A 24,329-nucleotide genomic window follows, 5' to 3' on the forward strand; every position below is an offset into this window, starting at 1 on the left:
TAAGAAAGAAGGCTATTTTGCCATTTGCAGCCCTTCATTCACTTTTTTTTTTCACTTCAAAAACCAGAATTTTGTACCTGACATAAACATTTCCATTGCACCAAGACAACAAAATACCTAGAAATAAACTTAACCAAGGAGGTTACCTATACTATGAAAACTGTAAAACATTGATGAAGGAGATTGAAAATGACACAAAGGAATGGAAAGATATCTTGTGTTCTTGGATTGGAAGAATCAGCATTATCAAAATGGCCATACTTCCCAAAACAATCTACAGATCCAATGCAACTCCTGTCAAAATACTCATGACATTTTTCACAGAACTAGAACAAACAATTCCAAAATGTATATGGAACCATAAAGACCCCAAACTGCCAAAGCAATTTTTTTTAGGTCTTTTTTCCCTCCTTTTTTGTTCTCTTTTCTTATGGTTTGATGACCAGAGAAGTTCTTTTAACATTTGTTGTTCAACTGGTTTGGTGGTGCTGAAATCTTTTCACTTTTGTTTATCTGTGAAGTTTTTGATTTCTCCATCAAATCTGAATGAGAGCCTTGCTGGATAGAATATTTTTGGTTGTAAATTTTTCCCTTTCATCACTTTAAGTATATTTTGCCACTCCCTTCTGGCTTGTAGAGTTTCTGCTGAAAATTCCACTGATAACCTTATGGGAGTTCCCTTGTATGTTATCTGTTGCTTTTCTCTTGCTAATTTTAATATTTTATCCTTATACTTAATTTTTGTCAATTTGATAAATGTGCCTTAGTGTGTTTCTCTTCAGGTTGATCCTGTGTAGAACTCTCTGCGCTTCCTGGACTTGGATGACTGTTTCCTTTCCCAAGTTGGGGACATTTTTGGTTACTGTATCTCCAAAGATTTTCTCAGGTCCTTTCTCTTCTCTTTCTGGGGCCCCCATAATGTGAACATTAGTGTGCTTCATGTTGTCTCAGAGTTCTCTTAAACTATCCTCATTTATTTTCATTCTTTCTTTTTTCTGTTCTGCAGTAGTGATTTCCACTAATCTGTCTTCTAGCTCATTGATCTGTTCTTCTGCCTCATTTAGTCTATTCTTGGTTCCTTCTAGTGTGTCATTAATTTCAGTGATTTTATTCTTCAACTCTGTTTGGATATTCTTTATATATTCCAACTCTTTGCTAAAAACTTCACTCTGTGCATCTATATTCCTCTTGAGTTCTCTAAACATCTTCACCATCATTACTCCAAAGTCTTTCTCAGATAAATTGCCTATCTCTTCATCACTTATTTCTTCTGGGATTTTACCTTGTGCCTTTTCCTGGAAGATATTCCTCTACCACCTTATATTGTCTGTCTTTCTATTTATACTTTTAGGTAGGCTAGTTACATTTCTCGTGTTCTAGTAGTTTTCTGATCACTTTTTTAGGGTTTTCTATGTAGAGTATCATATCATCTGCAAACAGTGACAGTTTTACTTCATTTCCAATTTGGATTCCTTTTATTTCTTTTTCTTCTCTGATTAACAGCTAGGACTTCCAAAATTATATTGACTAAAAATGGTGAGAGTGGGCATCCTTGTCTAGTTCCTGATCTTAGAGGAAGTGCTTTCAGCGTTTCCGCGTTCAGTATGATGTTACTTAGCTGTGTTTTTCATGTAAGGCCTTTATTATGTTGAGGTATGTTCTGTCTATGCCCGCTTTTCTGGAGAGTTTTTTAAATCATAGATGGATGTTGAATTTTATCAAAAGGTTTTTCTGCATCTATTGAGATGATCATATGGTTTTTATTCTTCAACTTGTTAACATGTTGTATCACACCAATTGATTTGTGGATTTTGAAAAATCCTGCATTCCTGGGATAAATGTCACTTGATCTTGGTGTATGATCCTTTTAATAGATTGTTGGAGTTGATTTTGTTGAGAATTTTGCATCTATGTTCCTAAGTGATATTGGCCTGTAATTTTCTTTTTTGTGTGATATCTTTGTCTGATTTTGGTACCAGGATGATGGTGGCCTCATAGAATGAGTTTGGAGGTGTTCCTTCCCCTTCAATTTTTTGGAATAGTTTCAGAAGGATAGGTGCTAACTCTTCTCTAAATGTTTGGTAGAATTCACCTGTGAAGCCATCTGGTCCTGGACTTTTGTTTGTTGGGAGTTTTTTTAAATTACTGTTTGAATTTAGTACTGATAATTGGTCTACACATATTTTCTATTTCTTCCTAGTTGTCTTGGGAGATTGTGCCCTTCTAAGAATTTGCCCACTTCTAGGTTGTCTGTCTTATTGGCATGTAGTTGCTCATGATAGACTCTTATGATCCTTTGTATTTCTGTGGTGTCAGTTGTGATTTCTCATTTGTCATTTCTAACTTTATTGATAATGAGTCTGGCTAAAGGTTATCTTTTCAAAGAACCAGCTTTTAGTTTCACTGATTTTTTGTTTGTTTCTATTGTTGTCTCTGTTTATTTATTCTCTGATCTTTATGATTTCCTTCCTTCTACTAACTTTGGGTTTTGTTTGTTCTTCTTTCCTTAGTTGCTTTAGAGAGCTTAGGTTGTTTAAGATTTTTCTTGTTTTCTGAGGTAAGCATGTATCTCTATAAACTTCTCTCTTAGAACTGCTTTTGCTGTGTCCCAGAGGCTTTGGATTGTAGTGTTTTCATTTTGATTTGTCTCTATGTTTTTATTTGTTCTTTCATTTCTTCAGTGATCCATTGGTTGGTAGCATATTGCTTAGCTTCCACGTGTTTGAAATTTTTGCAGTTTTTTTCTTGTAGCTGATTTCTAACCTTACAGCATTTGTGGTCAGAAAAGATGCTTGGTATGATTTCAATTTTCTTAAATTTGCTGAGGCTAGCTCTGTGGGCCAGCACGTGGTTGATTCTGGAAAATGTTCCATGTGCACTTACGAAGAATGTGTATTCTGTTGCTTTCAGATAGAAAGCTCTATAGATATCAGTTAAGTCCATCTGGTCTAATGTGTTATTTAGGGCCTGTTTCCTTATTGATTTCTGTTTAGATGATCTGTCCATCGATGTAAGTGCGGTGTTAAGGTCCCCCACTATTATTTTGTTATTGTTGATTTCTGCTTTTATATCTGTTCAACAACTGCTTTATATATTAAGGTGCTCCTATGATGGGTGCATGTGTATGAATGTACACAGACACACACACACACAATTGTTATATCCTCTTCTTGGATTGATCCCTTGAGCATTATGTAGTGTCCTTTATGTAGTGTCCTTTATGGTAAGAGTCTTCTAAAGTCTATTTTGTGTGATATAAGTATTGCTGCTCCAGCTTTCTTTTGATTTCTACTTGCATGGAATACCCTTTTCCATCCCCTCACTGTTGGTCTGTATGTGTCTCTAGATCTGAAGTGAGTCTCTTGTGGGCAGCAAAACTACAGGTCTTATTTTTGTATCCATTCAGCCAGTCTGCGTCTTTTTTTGGAGCATTTAGTCCATTTACATTTAAGGTAATTATTGATATGTTCTTATTGCCATTTTGTAAATTGTCTTGGATTTGTTTTTGTAGATCTTTTTTTTTCCTTCATTTGTTCTCATGATTTGGTGACTATCTTAAGTATTATGTTTGGATTCCTTTTTCTTTTTTGTGTGTGTATATCAATTATACATTTTTGGTTTGCAGTTACCATGAGGTTTTGGTATAGCAGTCATATATATATATGAAAGTTTTATATATATATAACTTAAAAGCTTTTGCGCAGCTAAGCAATCATATAAATATGAATATATGATTGCTTTAAGCTGCTGACCTCTTAATTTCAAATGCATTTTTTCACTTTTCAAAAAAAGTTATTGATAAAACATATATAACATAAAATTTATCATTTTAGCCCCAAAGTTCTTGGAAACAAAGTTTATTCTAGGAAGAGCAACACTTTGAGAGAGAAAACCATTTTAAAATATACACATGTGTACCGCTCATTGTTTCTAAGAATAGTTTGGAGCTTTAGCTTTTTAATCTTATATAATTATCAAAGGAATAAAACCAACCATGAAATAAGAATCAACAGAATACAGTAATCCATTCATGAGGGACAGTCAAATGTGCTTACACATATTCAAGAAGTCAGTCATCTAAGTTGTAAATAATAGTTCATTTGTGTCCTTTTTTTAAAGATTCCACATATAAGTGACATCATGTGGCATTTTTCTTTCTCTTTCTGCCTTACTTCACTTAGATGGACCTGGAGATTGTCATTCTGTTGCTGCAAATGGCATTTTATTCTTTTTTATGGCTGAGTAGTATTCCATTGTATATATACACCACATATTCTTTATCCAGTCATCTGTTGATGGACATTTGCATTGTTTCCATGTCTTGGCTATTGTAAAATAGTGCTGCTATGAACATTGGGGTGCATGTGTCTTTTTTAATTTTTTTTTCCTGGATATATGCCCAGGAGTGGGATTGCTGGGTCATATGCTAAGACTATTTTTAGTTTTTTAAGAAACCTCCATACTGTCCTCCATAGTGGCTACACCAATTTACATTCCCACCAAGAGTATAGGAGTGTTCCTTTTTCTCCACACTCTCTCCAGCATTTATCACTTGTAGACTCTTTAATGATGGTTATTCTGGCTTGTGTGAGGTGGTATCTCAGCCATAGTTTTGATTTGCATTTCTCTAACAATTAGTAATGTTGAGCATCTCTTCATGTGCTTGTTGGCCATCTGTCTGTCTTCTTTAGAGAAATGTCTATTTAGGTCTTCTGCCCATTTTTTTTATTGGGTTGCTTTTTTTTTTATATTAATGTGTATCAGCTATTTGTATATTTTGGAAATTAGTCCCTTGTCAGTTGCATCATTTGCAAATATTTTCTCCCATTCAGTAGGTTGTCTTTTCATTTTGTTGATGGTATCCTTAGCTGTTCAAAAGCTTTTAAGTTTAATTAGATCCCATTTGTTTATTTTTGCTTTTATTTCCATTATTGCAGAAGCTGGTTCAAAAAATATATTGCTGTAACTTGTGTCCAAGAGTGTTCTGCTTGTGTTTTCCTCTAGGAGTTTTATAGTATCTGGTCTTACATTTAAGTCTTTAATCTATTTTGAGTTTATTTTTTTAATATGGTGTTAGAGAATATTTTGACTTCAGTCTTCTACAAGTAGCTGTCCAGTTTTCCCAGCACCACTTATTGAAGAGACTGTCTTTTCTCAATTGTATATCCTTGCCCCCTTTTTTGTAAATTAATTGGCCATAAGTGTGTGGGTTTATTTCTGGAACTTTCTATCCTGCTCCATCCATTGATCTATGTGTCTGTTTTTTTGTGCCAGTACCATACTGTCTTGGTTACTGTAGCTTTGTAGTATTGTCTGAAATCAGGGAGAATGATTCCCCTAGCTCCATTCTTTTTCAAGATTATTTTGGCTATTTGGAATCTTTTGTGTTTCTGTACAAATTATAACTTGTTTTGTTCCAGCTCTGTAAAAAAAAAAATGTTGGTAATTTGATAGGGATTGCATTGAATCTGTATATTGCCTTGGGCAGTATGGCCATTTTAACAATATTAATTCTTCCAACCCAACAACATGATATATCTTTCCATTTGTTTATGTTATCTTTATTTCATGAGTGCCTTACAGTTTTGGGAGTACAAGTCTTCTGCCTCCTTGGGTAGGTTTATTCTTAGTTTTTTTGTTCTTTTAGGTGTGATGATGAATGGTATTGTTTCCTTAATTTCTTTTTCTGTTATTTCATTGTTAGTGTATAGAAATGCAACTGATTTCTGTATATTGATTTTGTATCCTGCAACTTTACCAAATTCATTGATGAGTTCTAGTAGTTTTCTGGTCAGTTCTTTAGGGTTTTCTAAGTAGCGTAACATGTCATCTGAAAATCGTGACAGTTTTACTTTTTCATTTCCAATTTGGATTCCTTTTATTTCTTTTTCTTCTCTGATTAACAGCTAGGACTTCCAAACCTGTGTTGACTAAAATAGCGAGAGTGGACATCCTTGTCTAGTTCCTGATTTTAGAGGAAGTGCTTTCAGCTTTTCCCCATTGAGTATGATGTTAGCTGTTCATTTGTCATGTATGGCCTTTATTAGGTTGAGATATGTTCCATCTGTGCTCACTTTCTGGAGAGTTTTTATAACATACGGATGTGCTTATCAAAAGGTTTTTCTGCATCTATTGAGATGATCATATGGTTTGTTGCTCTTCAATTTGTTAATGTGGTGTATTACATTGATTGATTTGTAGATATTGAAAAATCCTTGCATCTCTAGGATAAATCCCACTTGATCATGGTGTATGATCCTTTTAAGGTATTGTTGAAGTCAGTTTGCTAGTATTTTGTTGAGGGTTTTGCATCTGTATACATAAGTGATACTGGCCTGCAATTTTCTTCTTTTGTGGTATCTTTGGGTTTGGTATCAGGGTGATGATAGTCTCATAGAATGAGTTTGGAAGTGTTCCTTCCTCTTCAATTTTTTTTGAGGGGGGGGGATAGTTTCAGAAGGATAGGGGCTAACTCTTCTCCAAATGTTTGGTAGAATTCACCTGTGAAGACATCTGGTCCTGGATTTTTGTTGGGAGTTTTAAAATTACTGATTCAATTTCAGTACTGGTATTTGGTCTATTCATATTATCTATTTCTTCCTGGTTCAGTCTTGGCAAACTGTACCTTTCTAAGAAATTGCCCATTTCTTCTATGTTTTCCATTTTGTCGTCATATAGTTGCTCATAGTAGCCTCTTATGATCCCTTATATTTCTGTGGTATCAGTTGTAACTTCTTTTTCATTTTTTATTTTATTAATTTGGGCCCTTTCCTTTTTTCTTGATGAGTCTGACTAAAAGGTTTATCAGTTTTATCTTTTCAAAGAAACAGCTGTTAGTTTCACTGAAGTTTTCTATTTTTTCAGTCTCTATTTCATTTCTCCTCTAATCTTTATGATTTCTTTTCTTCTACTAATTTTGGGTTTTGTTTGTATGTCTTTCTCTAGCTGCCATAGGTGTAAGATTAGGTTGTTTACTTGAGATTTTTCTCATTTCCTGAGGTAGCCTTGTATTGTTATAAACTTCACTCTTAGAACTGCTTTTGCTGTGTCCCAGAAGTTTGGAGATCATTGTGTTTTCATTTTAATTTGTCTCAAAGTATTTTTTTTAATTTCCTCTTTGATTTCTTCAGTGATCCATTGGTTGTTTAGTACATTATTTACCCTCCACATGTTTCCAGTTTTTGCAGTTTTTTTTTCCCTTGTGGTTTATTTCTAACCTTATAGCATTGTCTCCCACAGAGGGCCACTTCTCCAAGGTTGAGAAATGTAACTAACCTACCTAAAAATACAAATAGAAAGATAGACAATATGAGGCAGAGAAGTATCTTCCAGGCCAAGGAAGAACAAAATCCCAGAAGAACTAAGTGATGAGGAGATAGGCAGTTTATCTGAGAAAGAGTTTAGAGGAATGATGGTGAAGATTCAGAGAATTCAAGAGGAGTATAGATGCACAGAGCAAAGTTTTTAGCAAAGAGTTGGAAAATATAAAGAATACCCAGAGCTGAAGAATAAAGTTACTGAAATGAATACCACACTAGAAGGAACCAAGAATAGACAAAATGAGGCAGAAGAATGGATTGGTGAGCTTAAGACAGATTAGTGGAACTCTCCAGCAGTACCCTCCTCTCTTGTCACCCAAGGGCCGGTGTCTAGCCAGTCTCAGTGTAGAGTCTGGCCTGTATTTGTGGATTCCTTCCACAGGCTTTGGGATTGTTTTCTTATTTCTGATATCTGCCCCCTGATGGATGAGGCTTATGCAGGTTTCCTGGCAGGAGGTGGTGCCTTCCCACTACTGTGTGAAGATTGGTGCTGGACCTCTGGTGGGTAGGGGCAGGTCTAGAGGCATTTGTGGCTCAGGAAGTCTGATGGAGGGGCTGTGTTCCCACCAGTATGTTGTTGGCCTGAGGATTCCCAGCCCTTAAGCCTACTGGCTGCTGGGTGGGGCTAGGTCTTGATGTTAATAATCCAATCAAAATGTCAGCCTCCAGGAAAGCTAAACACTCCTGGAATGTAGATAAATGCTCCTGGAATGTGCACTACCAGCTTTTATGTCCCCTGTATGAGCTGCAGCTGTCCCCTACCTCCAGGAGACCTTCCAAAGCCAGCAGGCAGGTCTGGCCCAGGTTCCTATGAAATCACTGCCTCTGCCTTCAGACCTTTGCATGAGAGATTCTATGTGTACTTCCCAAGAGAATGAAGTCTCTTCCCCAGTCCCATGGGACTCCTGGAGTTAAGCCCCACTGGCCTCCAAAACCAGATGTCCTGGGGTCTCCTCCTCCCCATGCCGGAACCCTGGGCTGGGGAGCCTGACATGGGGCTCAGAACTCACTCCTGTGGGAGGGCCTCTACGACTTAATTATTGTTCAGCTTTTAGGTGGCCCACCCAGGGGGTATGGGGACCGATTATATCATGAGCACACCCCTCCTACCAGCCCGCTGTGGTTCCCTCTTTATGTTTCCAGTTGAAGAAGATCTTTTTTGCTAGGTTCCTTTTTTTTGATGGTTGTTTAGCACTCAGTTGTAGTTCTGTTGTAGTCGAGAAGAGATGTGAGCTCATGGTCCTACTACTCTTCTCATCTTGACCGGAAATCTCAAATGCATTTTAAATACCTTGCATTTGTATTCTCCCCTCACAATGACTGTTTTTGATACCATATTTTAACACTTAATTGTTTTGTGTATCCTTAACTGCTTATTGTGGATACAGGTGATTTTTACTACTTTTGTCTCTTAACCTTCCTCCTAGTTTTGTGTGACTTCTTAGCTTTATTGAATGTTTTGCCTTTACCAGTGAGATTTTCCATTTTGTTTCTAGTTGTGGCCTTTTCTTTTCCTCCTACAGAAGTTGTTCCTCCTAGATAAGTTCTTTTAGTATTTGTTATAAAGCCTGTTCACTGGTGCTGAATTCTTTGAGCTTCTGCTTGTCTGTAAAGCTTTTGATTTCTCCATCAAATTTGTATGAGCGCCTTGCTGGGTGGAGTATTCTTGCTTGTAGGTTTTTCACTGTCATCACTTCAAATATATCATGCCCGTTCCTCCTGGCCTGCAGGGTTTCTGCTGAAAAATCAGCTAATAGTCTTATGGGAGTTCCCTTGTATGTTGTTACTTTTCCCTTATTGCTTCTAACGTTCTCTTTAATTTTTGCCATTTTAGTTATAACATGCCTAGGTGTGCTCCTCTTAGGATTAATCCTGTATGGGACTCTGGGCCCATCTTTATCCACATGTTGTTTAACCAAACTGTGCGTGTGTGTTTGTAGTTTACAGCTTTAAGTAATTCCTATTTAAATGCAAAACAGAAATTGTTTAAAAATCCTCAAGTGTAATATTTGGAAAATAGTGGGGGTTTTCCCATTTCCAAAGAATGATTTGCAGTAATTGTGCTTTCGAATGAAATTTGCATTCTCTCTCTATTGATATTGTATTCAATGTATAAGACAATGAAAATGTTACAACATGAATCACCGTAACTGATCAGAATACCAAAAAGTAAAAAGACCATAGAATCATAGCATTTTAAAAAATTAGCCCCTTTTTAGCTGAGAGAAAACTGAGGCAGAGAGCTACACCACACTGCGGTAGCACAGCCAGCAAAGGGTAGACCAGTCAAGCGCTGTCTGGGCCTGCAGTCTCCACTTCTTTTGCGTAAGGTACACCACCCAGAGGGCGTTATTTAGTAAGTGGGGGAACTGGGCTGGTATCCAGATACCTCCATTCCCAGACAGATAGAGTAGAGTATTCTGGGATATTTAGCACTGTTATTTGGGATGCCAGAGGTTGTCATGTCTGCTCCCTTACTATTCTGGAAATGCTAGTGTCTTAATGCCTTTCTTTTCTACTATCCATAGCCTCTGTAACCTGTCTTTGTACCCACACACACACACACACACAGAAGTCCCAATAAAAAGCTTCCTGAAGATGCCCACACCACATTAGAGTCTGTCGAACTTCAGAAAAATTACAGACAACTCCTTATATACACTCATTAATTCCATTTTCCTAAGGTCCCTGAAGCCTCTGAGGTGGACTCACTCATTCCCATTTTACAGGTGAAGGAAGGCCATTTGCATTGTGCCAGCCAGTGACTGCACATCAGGGTCCAACAGCTGCAGGCCCCTAGTGCCATGTGGCACGGGAACCCAGCCTAGGCTCCGGCTAAGACCATCACCCACCTTCCCCTGCCCAGGGGCCAGAGTCCCTGAGCACTCCTCTGTGGATGGTTCCTTGAAAATGACACGCCTTTTCCCCCTTCTCTTTACAAAGTGCATTTTCACAGCTTTTTTTTGTGCTATTAGTTGATGACTCTTCTCTGGCTACTCCATGTGACCGCATGACTTGCCCCACAGGCAGCCATCTGTTGTTCTCCTGCAACCAATGAAGTGAGTTCAGGTGCCTTATCAGCATCTGTCTGGAACAAGAGAGAAGCAGACTTGGAAACAAGTGATGGCGGCGATCCACGGACAGCCCTGCACGTGGACAGTTCAGGCCACTTTCTCCCCTGTGAGGAGGCATGACTTCAGCATCCACTTCCAAAACCAGGGCTCAGCACACTTCCGCTGGTGATATGGATACATCCCCTCAGAGCAAACTTCAGTTCTTAAATGAACAGGAAATGTATGCTTGTACAAAGCCATTTCAAAAAAAAAAAAACCCAAAAAGGAGCCTTTTATTCCTTTTCATTGAACAAGTGACACCATCTAACCTTCAGAATGGAACATCTGCAAGCATTTGAGTAAAGGGAGAGGGAGATGTTACAAATGCCTCAGTTTCTTGGCAACGTTGAAGTCCAGGTATTCATCCAGAAAGCTGTTGGCAATCCCCACAGCGCCTAGGATGGTCAACAAGGCCAAAACCCCCAGACTCAACCGGAAACCAGTGATCCTGTGGGTGGATATAAGAGATGAGAGAGAGGGGTGATAAATATAACCTGGGCTAAATTCATAGCTGGGGAGCCTGGCGCAGACCTCGCGTGTCTATAGACACTGCCCAGAATTTCCATGTTTTTTGCCATTTGAAAAATTTGGTTCATCACATAAATTAAAGGCAATGCCTAGCCCCAGAGTTCAGGTGGCTCCTTTGAACATTCAAAGGACTAACAAGGTTAGGTGGGATTATTTCCCTTGGTGTACTTGCAGGAGACAATACAAAATCTTTGAAGAATTTAAACTGTGGTGGGCAAAGAGTGCAGTCAGTACAATTTCCTGTCTCACACCTAATTGTGCATGGCCTGAGGCAACATCGATCACTTTTGCCATCACAGCCATCAATGATGCTAATTCTGACTCCATCCTGCTACTTTTTGCCTAAACACCCAATTCTTGGGTTCTCCTTACCTTTTTTTAGCATCTTCTGAATATCCCCAGAAATACTGGTAACGAGCATATACGTACACCAGACCCAAACAAGTCGCAAAAACTAAGAAGGACAAAATAGAGAAGATACAGAATGTTATGGCAGCCTCTCAAACCTAGTGTGAAAACTGAGAAAATACTCACAAAATATGTATCTGACAAAAGACTTGTACGTAAAATATGTAGAGAACTCTGACAATTCAATAATGAAAGGAAAACAACTTGGTTTTTTGATTAAATGGGCCAAACCTTTGAATAGAAAACTCACCCAATAGGCACATGAAAAATTTTCAGCGACTTAAAACGACGAGATGATACCACTTCCCACCCCCCAGAATGGCTAAATTTTAAAAAAGACTAACAACATAAAATGTTGGTGATGCTGGAAACCTCTAATGGTGGTAGGAATGCAAAATGGTACACAGCCAATTTAGGAAAAGGTCTGGTAGTTTCTTAGAGAACTAAACATACTTTTTGACCCAGCAATTTATTCTTGCGTATTTACCCAAGAGGACAAAAAAAGCACATGTCAAAAAAACTCGCACAGAATGTTCACTGCAGCTTTATTCCTAATAGCTAAATACTGCAAACAGCCTGGAAATGTATCCCCAAGAGAATGGCCCAACCGTGAACACCATACAATGGACCACCACCGGCAATGAAAAGAGACAACTGAGGACAGCACCGCGAATCTCAAAAACATCTGGCTGAGTGAATGAAGCGCTGTACAAGGGGTACCTGCTGAATGGGCAAAAACTAAACTAAGATGAAAAAAAATTAGAGCATTGTTTGCCTCTGAAAGGGGCTGGGAAGGACCTGAGGAAAACTTTGAGTGGAGGTCATGTTCCATGTCTTGATAGGGATTTGAATGACACAGGTGTACATATTGTCAAAACTCAGATGGTCCACTTAAGATCTGTGCATTTTGCTAGATACAGGTTTTACCTAAAAGAAGTGTAAAATGTGGTGTGATGTTCTGCCACCCTGTCCAGTGAAAAATCTCAGGATCTTCCCTATGCTAGGGACCTCTTCTCTTCCTCAGCACTTCACGGATGCACACTGCCATCTTGTAAACACCTGAAGCCTGTCTGTGGGATTCCAATATGCTGGATAAAATTAAATTCATTGTTTTATTAGGTCAAACTTTTTTTTGTTTCTACTATATACCAGGTATTCCAAGGATTGGGATTAGCAGTGAAAAGATACAAGCTCCCTGCCCTTATGGGGTTATTAGCAAAGACAGGGGAAAATGAGAAGAAAAGTACAGACTTGAGCATGCTGGGAAGGGAACGAATGGGGATGGACAGTGGGAACTGGAGGAGGCCACCTTTAGGAAGGGGTCAGCAAAGGCCCCTCCCAGGGGATGACGTTTGTGCCAGGCCCTAAAGGATGAGAACAGGGGGCCGAGCAAAGATGTGGAGGAGAAGGGTGGCAGGGCCCCTGAGGAAGCAGTTCGGAAACCTTGTCTGATCAGTTACTCCCACAAAGCCACTGAGAACCGTTCAAGGCAGAACCGAACGGGCAACCTCCTCTGGATGAGAAAGAATCAAAATTAGGACAAGATACCCAAGAAATCCTTTCAGGATTTCCTGACAGGTGGCTGGTCTCATTCTGCCCATTACAGTGAGATCCAGAGGGTCAGATGGCTGAGGCTGAGTCCCATTATCAAAGGGCACTTTTCTGATTAGTTGTGAACGTGGTCTTACCTGACAAGGAACTACTGCCTTCATTTTTGCCCTTAAAGGATACAAATGTGAGCTGGAATAAAGTTAAGTCATTCTTGGAAAGACATTGTATCTGAAATTCCTCAGTCAAAAGTAAAAATTACAAGAAGGAAGTGATAGGGTTGCCTTTGAAAGCAGCTGGATTTTGGTTGATTCAAATCTTATCAATCAAGTGTCAAACCCAAATGAGGCCATGAGAGTTATCAAAGTAAAGGATTAAATTTCTCCAAATAAGGCAGCTGGTGCTGGTCTGACCTCCTGTGAGAGCGACGAGTAGAGTCTGGGTGAAGCCCTCAGCCCCCAAGGATACCCCGTTCAAATAAAGTGGGTGGGTATTCACAGAGTTGCTACATCCATCAGTCACACTACATTCTTTGGGTTTTAGGGGTCAAATACCTAGAAACCCTACTGTGTACTTGAAAGCTAATTTTCTCCGACACTGGTAAAGCTGTGCGTATTACTTAACCTCTCTGTACTTCAGTTTCCTCACCTGTAAAATAGGAATTAATTATAGAACCTACCTCATAGGAAGGTTTTTAATCCTATAAAGCCAAACATGAGACAATATACGTATGACGCTTAAATAGTACCTACAACATAGGACTCAATAAATATTAGGTATAATAATTAGGGTGAATTAATTCTGTTCTTACAGATAAACTGGAATTCAGAGTATTAGACTGAAGACAAGCACATGTCATTCTCATTCTGGAGTCCGCAAAGTACAGTTTGTTCCGATTTTTTAATCCAATCACTGAGATAAACTGGAATGAAGCCTGAGTTAGGTCATGTGCAGCTCACTGCTCTTTGATACATACAGGCAGTGCTTATGTTGTTTAAAGCAATTTCCAGGATCGGTAGATGTGCAGCTGCATACCTGCTGCTTCACATGGTAAGAACTGTAGTCGTCATTACAACAGAGTTGACTGTATTTTAAACTTACCTTGGTTGAAATACAACCCAGCCATCCACAATGTAATCATGAATACTGGGTAAAACTCCACACAGTTTTGTCTACAGGAAAAAGAGATGTGGGTTATTTTATGAGAAAACTATACACCAAAGCAGTGAGATTTCATCTAGAGGTAAATGCCCAGTCTCTTCTTACAAAAATATAAGAATTAACTTCAAGAGCTTAAATGTCCTTACAGGTAAAAATGAGTCTTTCAAGGTGGGACTCCAACACTGTTTAAACTTCAGAGAAGGGCCAAGAATCACTCTCCTACATGTAAGTTGCCAGTAGAATGAATCGTAGCTATTTTCCAAAAGACAGGCCTCGAGATGATCCTGATCCTGAGCCTAGAGATCATCTGTATCTTACCTAAGTAACCCAGAAAATAAGTCAATTCACATTAAATGGATTTCTTCCCCAGAATTCCCTCACTTCTATTGCCTTCCATTTGTGTTACTCAGCACATTAAAAATGGTTTTTAAATAATTTCTTTAAAACCTCCTGAAATAAATTAATGAGCATATTTCATTCCCATTTTACGGAAGAAAAAAAACTAAAGACTGAGAACCCAAACTGACTGATGCCTCACAGAGAATCATAAGTAGACTGTGTCATCTCCAGATTCCAAAGCTCTGTCCTAATGTCAAATCAAATTGCTTCTATTCATAGAAGACTTGAATGGAAAATTTGATACTATTTTAAGCAGAAGGGAATAGTTCTCTGGGAACTATAATTAATTTATCTGCACCTAGCATAAGGAAAAAAGATGAATTCTATTCATCTTCCTTCCTGTGCTATGCCCCTAAGTGATCTTGGTTAGGTTGGCTGAGCCCTTCGCTAACAAAATCACAACCAGAAAAAAACTTTAATGAGGTCCTGAGCTGATCCTGCTGGAAGAGTCATGGGATTAGAAATGATCCTACCTCCTTCCTGAAGCCTTAAAGCTTGATTACTTAAGGTTATGAGGCAACTGACCCAGAAATAGTTGATTCTGGTTCTTGAAGACAGTCTTCTAACCCAGGTCACCATGAGTGATTCTTCTTTTCATAACGGAAAAAAAGTGTTTTGTTTCAGTTGTTTGGTTTTGTTTTTGTGACCAAGATGGTAACATGGGAGGCTTCTGAACTTCCTTCCTCTCACAGATGCACTGGAATTCAGATACACACAGAGTAATTCCCTCTGAAAGATCCCCAGAAACCAGCTAAATGATTCCCACACACCAGGCAAATGAGAAAACAGCCACACTGGAACAAGTAGGAAAGGCTGAGCCCCACCTTCCCATAAACAGCATGCCCAGCACAGCACCCTACATTCAGGGGGAAACCCTCAACCCCCAGCTTCTCCCTGAGGAGCAAAGGGTTTGGACTATATGTCTAACACCTCGACTTTTAAGACTCCCATCTGAGGGCTGGGTCCCCTTGACTAGTTCTACAAGCCAAGAGGGCCTGCATCCCTGAGACCCATAGGACCTCAGCAAACAAAGCAGCAGTTCCTAACAGAGCAGGTGAGCACTGACTACAGCTACCTCTCCGGAGCTTAGTGCCGAGGGAGCAGGCAAAACCACCCGTCTCCAGTCTTTATAACAGGTCTGACTCCATACTTTACAAGCTGATGCCTGAGGGCCCAGCTTCTAGTTTAGCATGTATCTAGGAGCTCGCTGAGATCCTGATGGGGGCACTTCTCCTGCCTACTCCCTTTAGTTTGCTCCAACGATAAAACCAGATTGCCAGCATCTCTGAAAGGAGTTTATACACACATCTGGCACCCAGCTTTTGCAGCTGCTCTCCAAGGGACAGGCCTCCAAATCACCTAGCTCTGATAGCCAGTGAGGCTTGCACAAGTCCCACAGAACCATAGTAAACAAAAAAGCAGTGACCTTCTGACCTTGCAAGCCAGAAGGGAGTGGGAAGATATATTCAAAGTGCTGAAAGAAAAAAACAGCCAACTAAGAATACTCTACCCTGCAAAGCTGTCCTTCAAAACTGAAGGGACGAGAAGGAATTTTACAAACAAAAGCTGAAGAAATTCATCACCACTAGACCTGCCTTCTAAGAAATGTTAAAGGGAGGTCTTCAAGTTAAAATGGAAGGATGCTAATTACTGACATGAAAATATATGAACGTATAAAACTCACTGGTAAAGGTAAATATATAATTAAATTCAGAATACTCTAATATTGCAGTGATGATGGGCAAAACACTTATATTCTCTAAAGGTTAAAAGACAAGAGTATTAAAACTACAATAATTTGTTAATGGATATACAATATTAAAAATATAAATTTGTGACATCAAAAACATAAAATTAGGAAGGAGTATAAAAATGTAGAGCTTTTGAATACTTCCAAGTTAGATTGCTATATTGCTATCTGCTCAAGATAAACTGTTAAAAATATAGGATGTTTTATGTAAGCTTCATGGTAACCACAAATAGAGTCAGAAACAAACACATATATGGTCAATTCGTTTTAACAAAAGAGCCAAGGACATAGAATGGGGAAAGCATAGTCTCTTCAGTAAATGATGCTGAGAACACTGGCCAGCCACATGCAAAAGAATGAAACTGTACCCCTGTCTTATACCATACACAAAAATCAACTCAAAATAGATTAAAGATTTGAACCTAAAGACGAACCCATAAAACTCATAGAAGAAGACATAGGGGAAAAGATCCTTGACATTGGTCTTGGCAATGATTTTTTTAATTTGACACTAAAAGCAGAGGCAATAAAACCAAAAATAAGTAAGATCACATCAAATGAAAAAGCTTTTGCACAACAAAGGAAACCACTAACAAAACAAAAAGGCAACCTATGGGATGGAAAAAAAAATTTTGCAAACTACATATTCAATAAGGGGTTAATATCCAAAATATACAAAGAACACATAACGCAACAGAAAAGAAAACCAAATAATCCAATTTAAAAATGAGCAAAGAACTTGAATAGACATTTTTCCAAAGACATAAATGATCAAGGTACATGAAAAGGTGCTCAACATCACTAATCACCAGGGAAATGCAAATCGAAAACACAGAGGTATCATCTCACACCTATGAGAATGACTATTATCAAAAAGACAAGAAAAAGCAACTGGCAAGCAAGTGCACTCCTGGGTATATATCCAAAGGAAACAAAATCACTATCTTTAAGAGACACCTATACTCTCATCTTGACTATAGTGTTATTCACAGTAGTCAAGATATGGAAATAAGCTAAGTGTTTGAAAGTGGTTGAATGGATAAAGAAAACATCATACACATAAACATACAATGGAATATTATTTAGCCTTTAAAAGGAAGGAAATCTTGCCATTTGTGACCACATGGATGAACCACGAGAGCATTATGCTAAGTGAAATAAGCCAGGCAGAGAAAAACAAATACTGCATGGTATCACCTATATGGGGAATCTTTAAAAAAAAAAAAAAAGGTAAACTCACAGAAACAGAGTAGATTGGTGGTTGTCGGGGCAGGGGGTGAGCAAAATCAAAACAGGCTAGTAAAAGGGTATAAACTTTCAGTTATTAGATGAGTAAGGTCTGAGGATCTAATATATAACATGATGACTATAGTTAATAACATTTTGTTGTATGATTGAAATCTGCTAAGAGTAGAACTTAAGTATTCTCACACAAAAAAAGTAAACATGAGAAGGGTTAAATATGTAAGGATGTAATGGATGCATTAATTACCTCAGTGGGGGAAATCCATTCACAAATTACATGTATATCAAAACATGTTGTACACTTTATATATATGACAATTTTTCAATTATATGTCAATCTGAAAAAAATCTCTAACTTAAAAAAAAAAGAAAAACATCATTACAGACTGTAGTTCTTTCCTCATTCTCCATAAATCTACAGGAAATTATGGATGATCAGTTCAACCTTATTAGTTTATGACTCAACTACATGAGAAAAAAACCTCCCTGATAGTAATTTAACCATGTCTTAAAACTGGGTAAGAAAACTGTATAGTTAACAGCATAACTCACTCAATGTGCATAAAAGACCATGGCTGGTGCAGAGTCAGAAACAAGTGGACATTTCTAACCCTGTGCCAGCAATGACGAACATAAACTTACCCACGCTGCTCTCCAAGAAGAGCCAGGAGAGCGATCATCAGACCCCTGGAAAATCAGAAGTGCAGAATACGAATGCCAAGTGCTTTTTCTATTTTTTTTTAACTGTTTGTCTTTAAGGCCTGAAAGGCCATAATGACCCAAGGAAGGTCATGACATTGATATCCTCACAAACCATAGCCACAAATTTCTTGTACTCAGGGAAGTAACCAAGATTCGTCTTTCTGCTGTTTTCTGTCATTGGCATCATTTTGCTTCTGATGATTGCCTTTTTACTAATGTCTTTTAAAGTTTGTAAGTTGCTATGGCAGGTTAAGTGAAAAGACACTTTATAAATGTGAATGGTCAGAATAATTACAGCTATGTTAAAAACATTTTCTTTTCCTCAGCTAAATCCATAGACCCACTTTCCATGAAGTAAAAGAGATTAAGAGCAGAAGAATGCTCTATTTTTCACACTCATTGGAGTTTTATATGATCCTTTTTGAAAACAAAACACAGTTGTCCCATCTTGTATCTACTATTGTAAAACACCTTAAATTATTCCAAATTTAAGGGTTAAGTTTTTCCACAACAGGACTCAAAATTAGCCATGATGAGATTCTAAAAAGTCACCTTCAAAACCAGTCCATTTTATTTTTCATAAAAGTCTAACTATTTAGAAGGTTTTATTCCCCACTGCAGTTCTAGTGGCTTTGAGTAGGTGTGTGGGACAGAGAGATATTATATAAAAGCATCCCAGCCAGGCCCAACAGGGGCTGGGATCTGCGGCCCCTGTGTGTGTCTGCCCCACACGGTGAGATGCACGTGCACTTTTGTGTGTCTCATCTGCAAAAGCGGAATGAGGCCTCTGGGGCAAGAAAGAATGAGGCAATCAGAAAGAGGGATGTTCAGGGGTCTTTCTCCTTGCCCGAGCCAGGGAACCAGTTTCACACCCCAGTGGAGACCAGGCTGAAAGTTGCGGGATGGTCTTTATGAAAGGCTTGGTGAGACTCCAGACGCCTGCAGTGCCATGCCTCAAATGACAAAGTGACAGAGACTTGGGGAGAGCCACGGCCCTCACCTCCCTCTGCCACAGACCACTGAGCAGCCCCCATGCGGTCACAGAAGACTCTAGAATCTGGAGAGGAGTACCGCACTCCCAGGACTGGGGCACAGCCCCTCCTGTCAATCGCTAGCCAGCAGAGCTGTGTCCCTGCCCACATCCCCCAGGGCTCCAGGAAGCAACTGGGAAGGCAGGGGAAGGAGGTGGTAAGAAATCAGACTGGGAGTTCAAAATTTGTAGATACTGACAGGCATATGTAGAATAGATAAACAAGATCATACTGTATAGCACAGGGAAACATATACAAGATCTTGTGGCAGCTCACAGCAAAGAAGAATGTGACAATGAATATATGTACGTTCATGTATAACTGAAAAACTGCTCTACACTGGAATTTGACACAACATTGTAAACTGACTATAACTCAATTAAAAAAAGTTAAAGAAATCACTTGAGACACAGGCACAGAAGTGAGTTTAACTGCATTTGTGCTCCCAGAGGGCACAGCGTGGGGTACTTCGGCAGTTTAGTGTATCTCTCACGCTCCTCTCCCAAGAAATGAGACTGTCTGTTACGAGCGGTTAGTCACTCTTGGTCTCACCCAACCTCATGTCCCAGCTGCGTGCATTGTAACTTTTCTCCTGGTTCCTCATTTACTGACTTGCCTTTAAGCCCTAGGGCTTTGTCCAGTTCTTGCTTTCATCTTTCAGAGACTGAAAATAATTCTCTGACAGCCAGGCCTGGGGCCCTGCTATCACTAATGGTTTTCCCTGCTGCTGCTTGCTGAAGACACCAGGTATTCCTTGGCCTTGGAATAACTGGAATCTCATTCCAACATGCAATAATGACCCCCTTCGCCACGTGACCATGTCCTTCTGCCGCCCCTGCAGACCCCCCACACCACCCTTCAGCCATCCATGCCTAGATGTGTCCCAGGTCAGCTCGTTCACAGTAAGCCATCAGCACACACTTTAACTCAAGGGGATCAAACTCTGAAAATCTGTTCTTCACAACCCTATCAGTGACGAATTACAGTTACATTGACATGAAAATAATTGACGGTCTCTTTTTGGACATGAAGGCAGACGTATTACAGGAGAGCCTCAGGAAAAATCTAAAGGACAGATATCAGCTGGCAGCCGCTGTGTCAGTGACCCCTTGCAGGAACAGAGGGGTAACACTGGTTCTGACTGTTGGGCCAAGTGACGTCCCTTCAAAGTCCACTGACCCCCATTTCTGGGCTCCCAGATAAAGTACATGCTTTACTGGGCATGTTTCCCCTCACAAACTAACAGCCCCAGGCAATGCCCCCCTTAGCAGGCCCCCACCGCCTCTCATGGACCCTAAACCCCTTACCTCACCTAAAACCAACCACAGACTTGTGCACAAGCCAGTCAGGCACCTTGTGACCCAACCTTGAAAAAGACCCCAACCACCAGCCCTCGGCGCTCACACAGGCACCTCTGTGTGGCCCGCTCTTGCCTATGACAATGTACTCTAATAAACTCCTTTCTATTCTTATACTTAAAATCTGGCAAATTCTCTTACTAAACCTGTGCATGTCACCATGTCCCTGTTTGGGCCGCCATGTTATGCTCAAAACACTGACCACTGACGGATGCCCCCTTTCCTGCACGTCCACACTGAGGGAGAACTAGTCTGTCTACTCTTCCCTGGCGAGACCCTCTTTGCACTATAATCCTGTGCTCTTTGATAGTTAAGCTTCCCAGAGGAAGATTAGAGAGCAGCTTCTCTTCTGTTACAGGCAGGTGTCACCCGGGGCTCAAATTCCACTCAGGGGTAACAACAGAAAAAGTCTTTGCTGGAAGGACAGTGGGGTGACCAACCATCCTGGTTTTCCCCGGCCTGAAAAGGTTTTCAGAATGTGAGACTTTGATTTTTAAAATCAGCACAATCCCTGGTAAATTGGCCTGGTTTGCCTGGAACTGAGAGATGTCCTGGGACACAGGAATCTGAGGGCTAAAACTGGAAAAGCCCCAAACTGGAAAGAGTCGGCCACCCTAGAGGATGGGCTGGTGAGCCTGTGGAGACTGAAGAGTTAAAGCCACTGAAAGCCCCCATGGTCCACCCCCAACTCCAAGGGGGCCTGGAGGCTCAGGACATGTGACCATTGCAGATTCCCACCTGGACCCGAGGGCTGGGAGCAGTGAGGGCAGTCCCAAGCTAGGGGCTGCTTGGCCCCTGTCTCAGCAATTAGATGTATGGACTAGAAAGCTCACTTCATATTGGAAAAGAATCACACTGGGGTCTGACAGTTCCTAAAACCCTAGTCTCTGACTAAAATTGCATAACTGCCATAAAAATATGTACACATCCCACTGTAGCAGAGGTGGCCGGCTAACAAGGATGGCGTGAAGTTTGCTCTGAGTAGTAGCTGCCAAGTCAGGGACTACATTTCCCATCTCCTGGGATTTGGGTGGGGCTACTTCTTGCCAATAGAATGTAAGTAAAATGAAATATGTCACTTCTGAGCCAAAAAGCTGAGTAGACAGTGTGCCAAGCTCTCCTTTCCCCCACACACTAGTTGAATGGAGAGAACTCTGAGGACCTGGCTGGGGACAGAACCCTTAGATGGAAGGAGCCTATGCCACAAAAGCCCACGTGGAAGGCCACCCAACCAGGAAGAGCTTGAAGTGAGCAGACGTAACTCCCGTTATGTTAAGTCACTGGGAATATGGGGTTGGTCCACTAGCACAGCTAATGCATTTGACTAGAAGAGTTTATAACATACATTACAAAACAAATACAAAATAGAAATTTAAAGATATTTTAGGGGTAAATATAAAAAACTCCAATATTTTCCTCACCCACACAGCAGATTCCTTAGCACACACCCTCTGTGTGTGCACATCACTTGGGAGATCCTTGGCCTAAAGCACTTGAATATTTCTGCTTTTTGATAAGTTTCTCATGAACACTCAACACAAAACACTTGCTTGTAACAATCTCGTTTGTAGAAAATCTGAACCATCTGCCAAAGGGGAAAACCTGATCAGCCAGAGAACGCTCCTAATGCCACGCTCACTGTATGATATCTTTTAAAAAATAAAAAGCATCAAAGCAACTAAAAGGAGGTTTCTCCCCTTTGAGATTTTTGTTGCTCCTTTTTCTTATGCCTTTTGTTTTGGTGACTTGTTCCAAAACACTAGGCTGCACACCGCCATGAGCAACCTGTACTATTAACCCAGATGACCAGCCTCGGTCTGCTGGCTTTAGACCCTGGGAAGTGTCTGCTTTATTACACTGGTGGAGGGGTCAGAGCAACAGGTTAATATGCTCAGAAAAGGCTTGGGGATGAGAGGTTGCTGGAGCCAGTCTTTTTGTATAGATCTGTAACTATCTAAATTGCTCCTTGTCAAGTAACCCTTATTGTGGGAACACGAGAGGGAGGTTGCTACTAATGGTGGAGGGCATGAATCTAACCAGCATTTTAGTGATGCGTCTGCTAAGGAACAGGATGGGCAGCTGAGGGAGTGAGGCTTGCATTTCATCCAAATTCTAGCTGCCACTTGTCCCCTGACTATCTGAGAATCATCTAGCTAGTGTGACAGAAGCTGTCTGGTAGTGGTATGGACTAAATGTTTGTGTCTCTCCAAAATTTAAATGCTGAAGCCCTAACCCCCTCAGTGAGGCTGTATTTGGAGTAAGGAATTAGGGTTAAATGAGGTCAGAAGGGTGGGGTCCTGAATCACTAGGACTGGTGTCCTTATAAGAAGAAACACCAGAGAGCTCTGACACCTGCCAGACTAACCCTCTCTCCCTCCCCACCCCTACAGAGAAAAGGCCATGTGAGGACACATGAAGCCAAGAGAAGAGAGCTCTCACTGGAAATAGAATTGGCCAGAACCTTGATTTTAGACTTGTAGCCTCTAAAACTGAAAAATAAATACCTGTCATTGAAGCCACCCAGTCTATGGCATTTTGTTACAGTAGCCCCAGCTGAGTAATAAGGTGGGTTTTAGAGGAGGGTGGAGTTTGAAGAACTCATCAGTCATTCTCTCATCTTGGAGACCCCTTGCTGGCCCTTTATAACCCAGTGGATAAGTACACCTTGTGCTTTCAGCTGATGTACACTTGTAAGAAGAATGCAGATGTGTTTATTGTCTCTCTATTGTTTATTTTTTGTACTTAATACAGAGGTAAGTGACTCAAATTACTATAATTTTAGTACTGCAGAATATTTGAAAAATTACTGTCCTTTTGAATTTTCCTTTTCTTCATAGTTTTTAGACATGCATTATGGTCAATAGCTTTAATTTCTAAATTTCAGGTTTAGAATTCAAAGCAACTATAAGAAGTTAGTAAAATGGTAAACAAAAAACAACCCCCTCCCCCAGAACTATAGTACAGTAAGAAAAGGCTAATATTTCTAAAGAGTACTCAAATTCATGATGATTGAGTTTACTTGTGCCCTGTGGCAGGTTAATTCTGGAACAGAAACTGAATAATTCAGCATTAAGAAAACAGTGGTGCATTAACAAGAAGGAAGTAAGAAATTCTTCTACCTTACCCAGAAATGATGGAACCACTGTTAGGATACTATATATACTTCCAGGTGCCAGGTTTAGAAATAATATGAAAAATTTTAGTCTAAAGAGAACAACCAAATTTTTCTAATGATTGGGGGGAAAAAGCTGAATTGGTGCTACCTAACCTCAAAAAATAGAAGATGAAAGACATTTAATGATGGTCCTCAAGTGTATGAAAAAGAGTGAGGTCATCAGCAGCTACTTCTTCCCGTAGGATAGAATCAGAGAGAATATATTTAAATTACAAGATCAATTTATTACTTGGATCTAATTTTTAGATTTATAAGAGCCTTTAAAGGGATCAAGGTGCTCAAAATAGACTAGCTAGGATTTTCTAAGCTTAGTAATAACAAGAAGAAATGGCCCTTGGTGAAACTATAGTTGCTATTTTCATAATTTCAAAAAATGTATTCTGGCAAAAGATTACAAAACTCTAGAAAGTTACTCCAATGCTCTCCCTGGAGGAAGGGAAGAGGAATTGAATGGGGCTCTAGAGAAGGGACCCTAGGCTAGTAACTAGGATAAGTTAGACTCCATAATCATCATCTCTGCTTGACAAATAAATATCCAACCTGAGGCAACCTGCAGACAGGAAAATAGGGAGTTCAGTAGTGGTCAGAGGGA

The 24,329-nt window shown here is 39.8% G+C and overlaps 1 protein-coding gene across 1 annotated transcript in view; it reads right to left on the reverse strand.

Moving 5' to 3' along the window:
* Positions 1-10,646: 10,646 nt before the first annotated feature.
* MGST2 (microsomal glutathione S-transferase 2) overlaps positions 10,647-24,329 on the reverse strand; it is a 39,670-nt gene continuing 25,987 nt past the window's right edge. Inside the window, exons 4-6 of the mRNA XM_072937377.1 lie at positions 14,018-14,088; positions 11,333-11,414; positions 10,647-10,880 (exon numbers count right to left, since the gene is read on the reverse strand). Of these exons, the coding sequence (XP_072793478.1) occupies positions 10,751-10,880; positions 11,333-11,414; positions 14,018-14,088 (283 nt within the window). The 3' untranslated portion in view covers positions 10,647-10,750. The remainder of the gene's footprint in view (positions 10,881-11,332; positions 11,415-14,017; positions 14,089-24,329) is intronic.

Source organism: Vicugna pacos, chromosome 2 (genome assembly GCF_048564905.1).
Source record: "Vicugna pacos chromosome 2, VicPac4, whole genome shotgun sequence".
NCBI lineage: Eukaryota > Metazoa > Chordata > Mammalia > Artiodactyla > Camelidae > Vicugna > Vicugna pacos.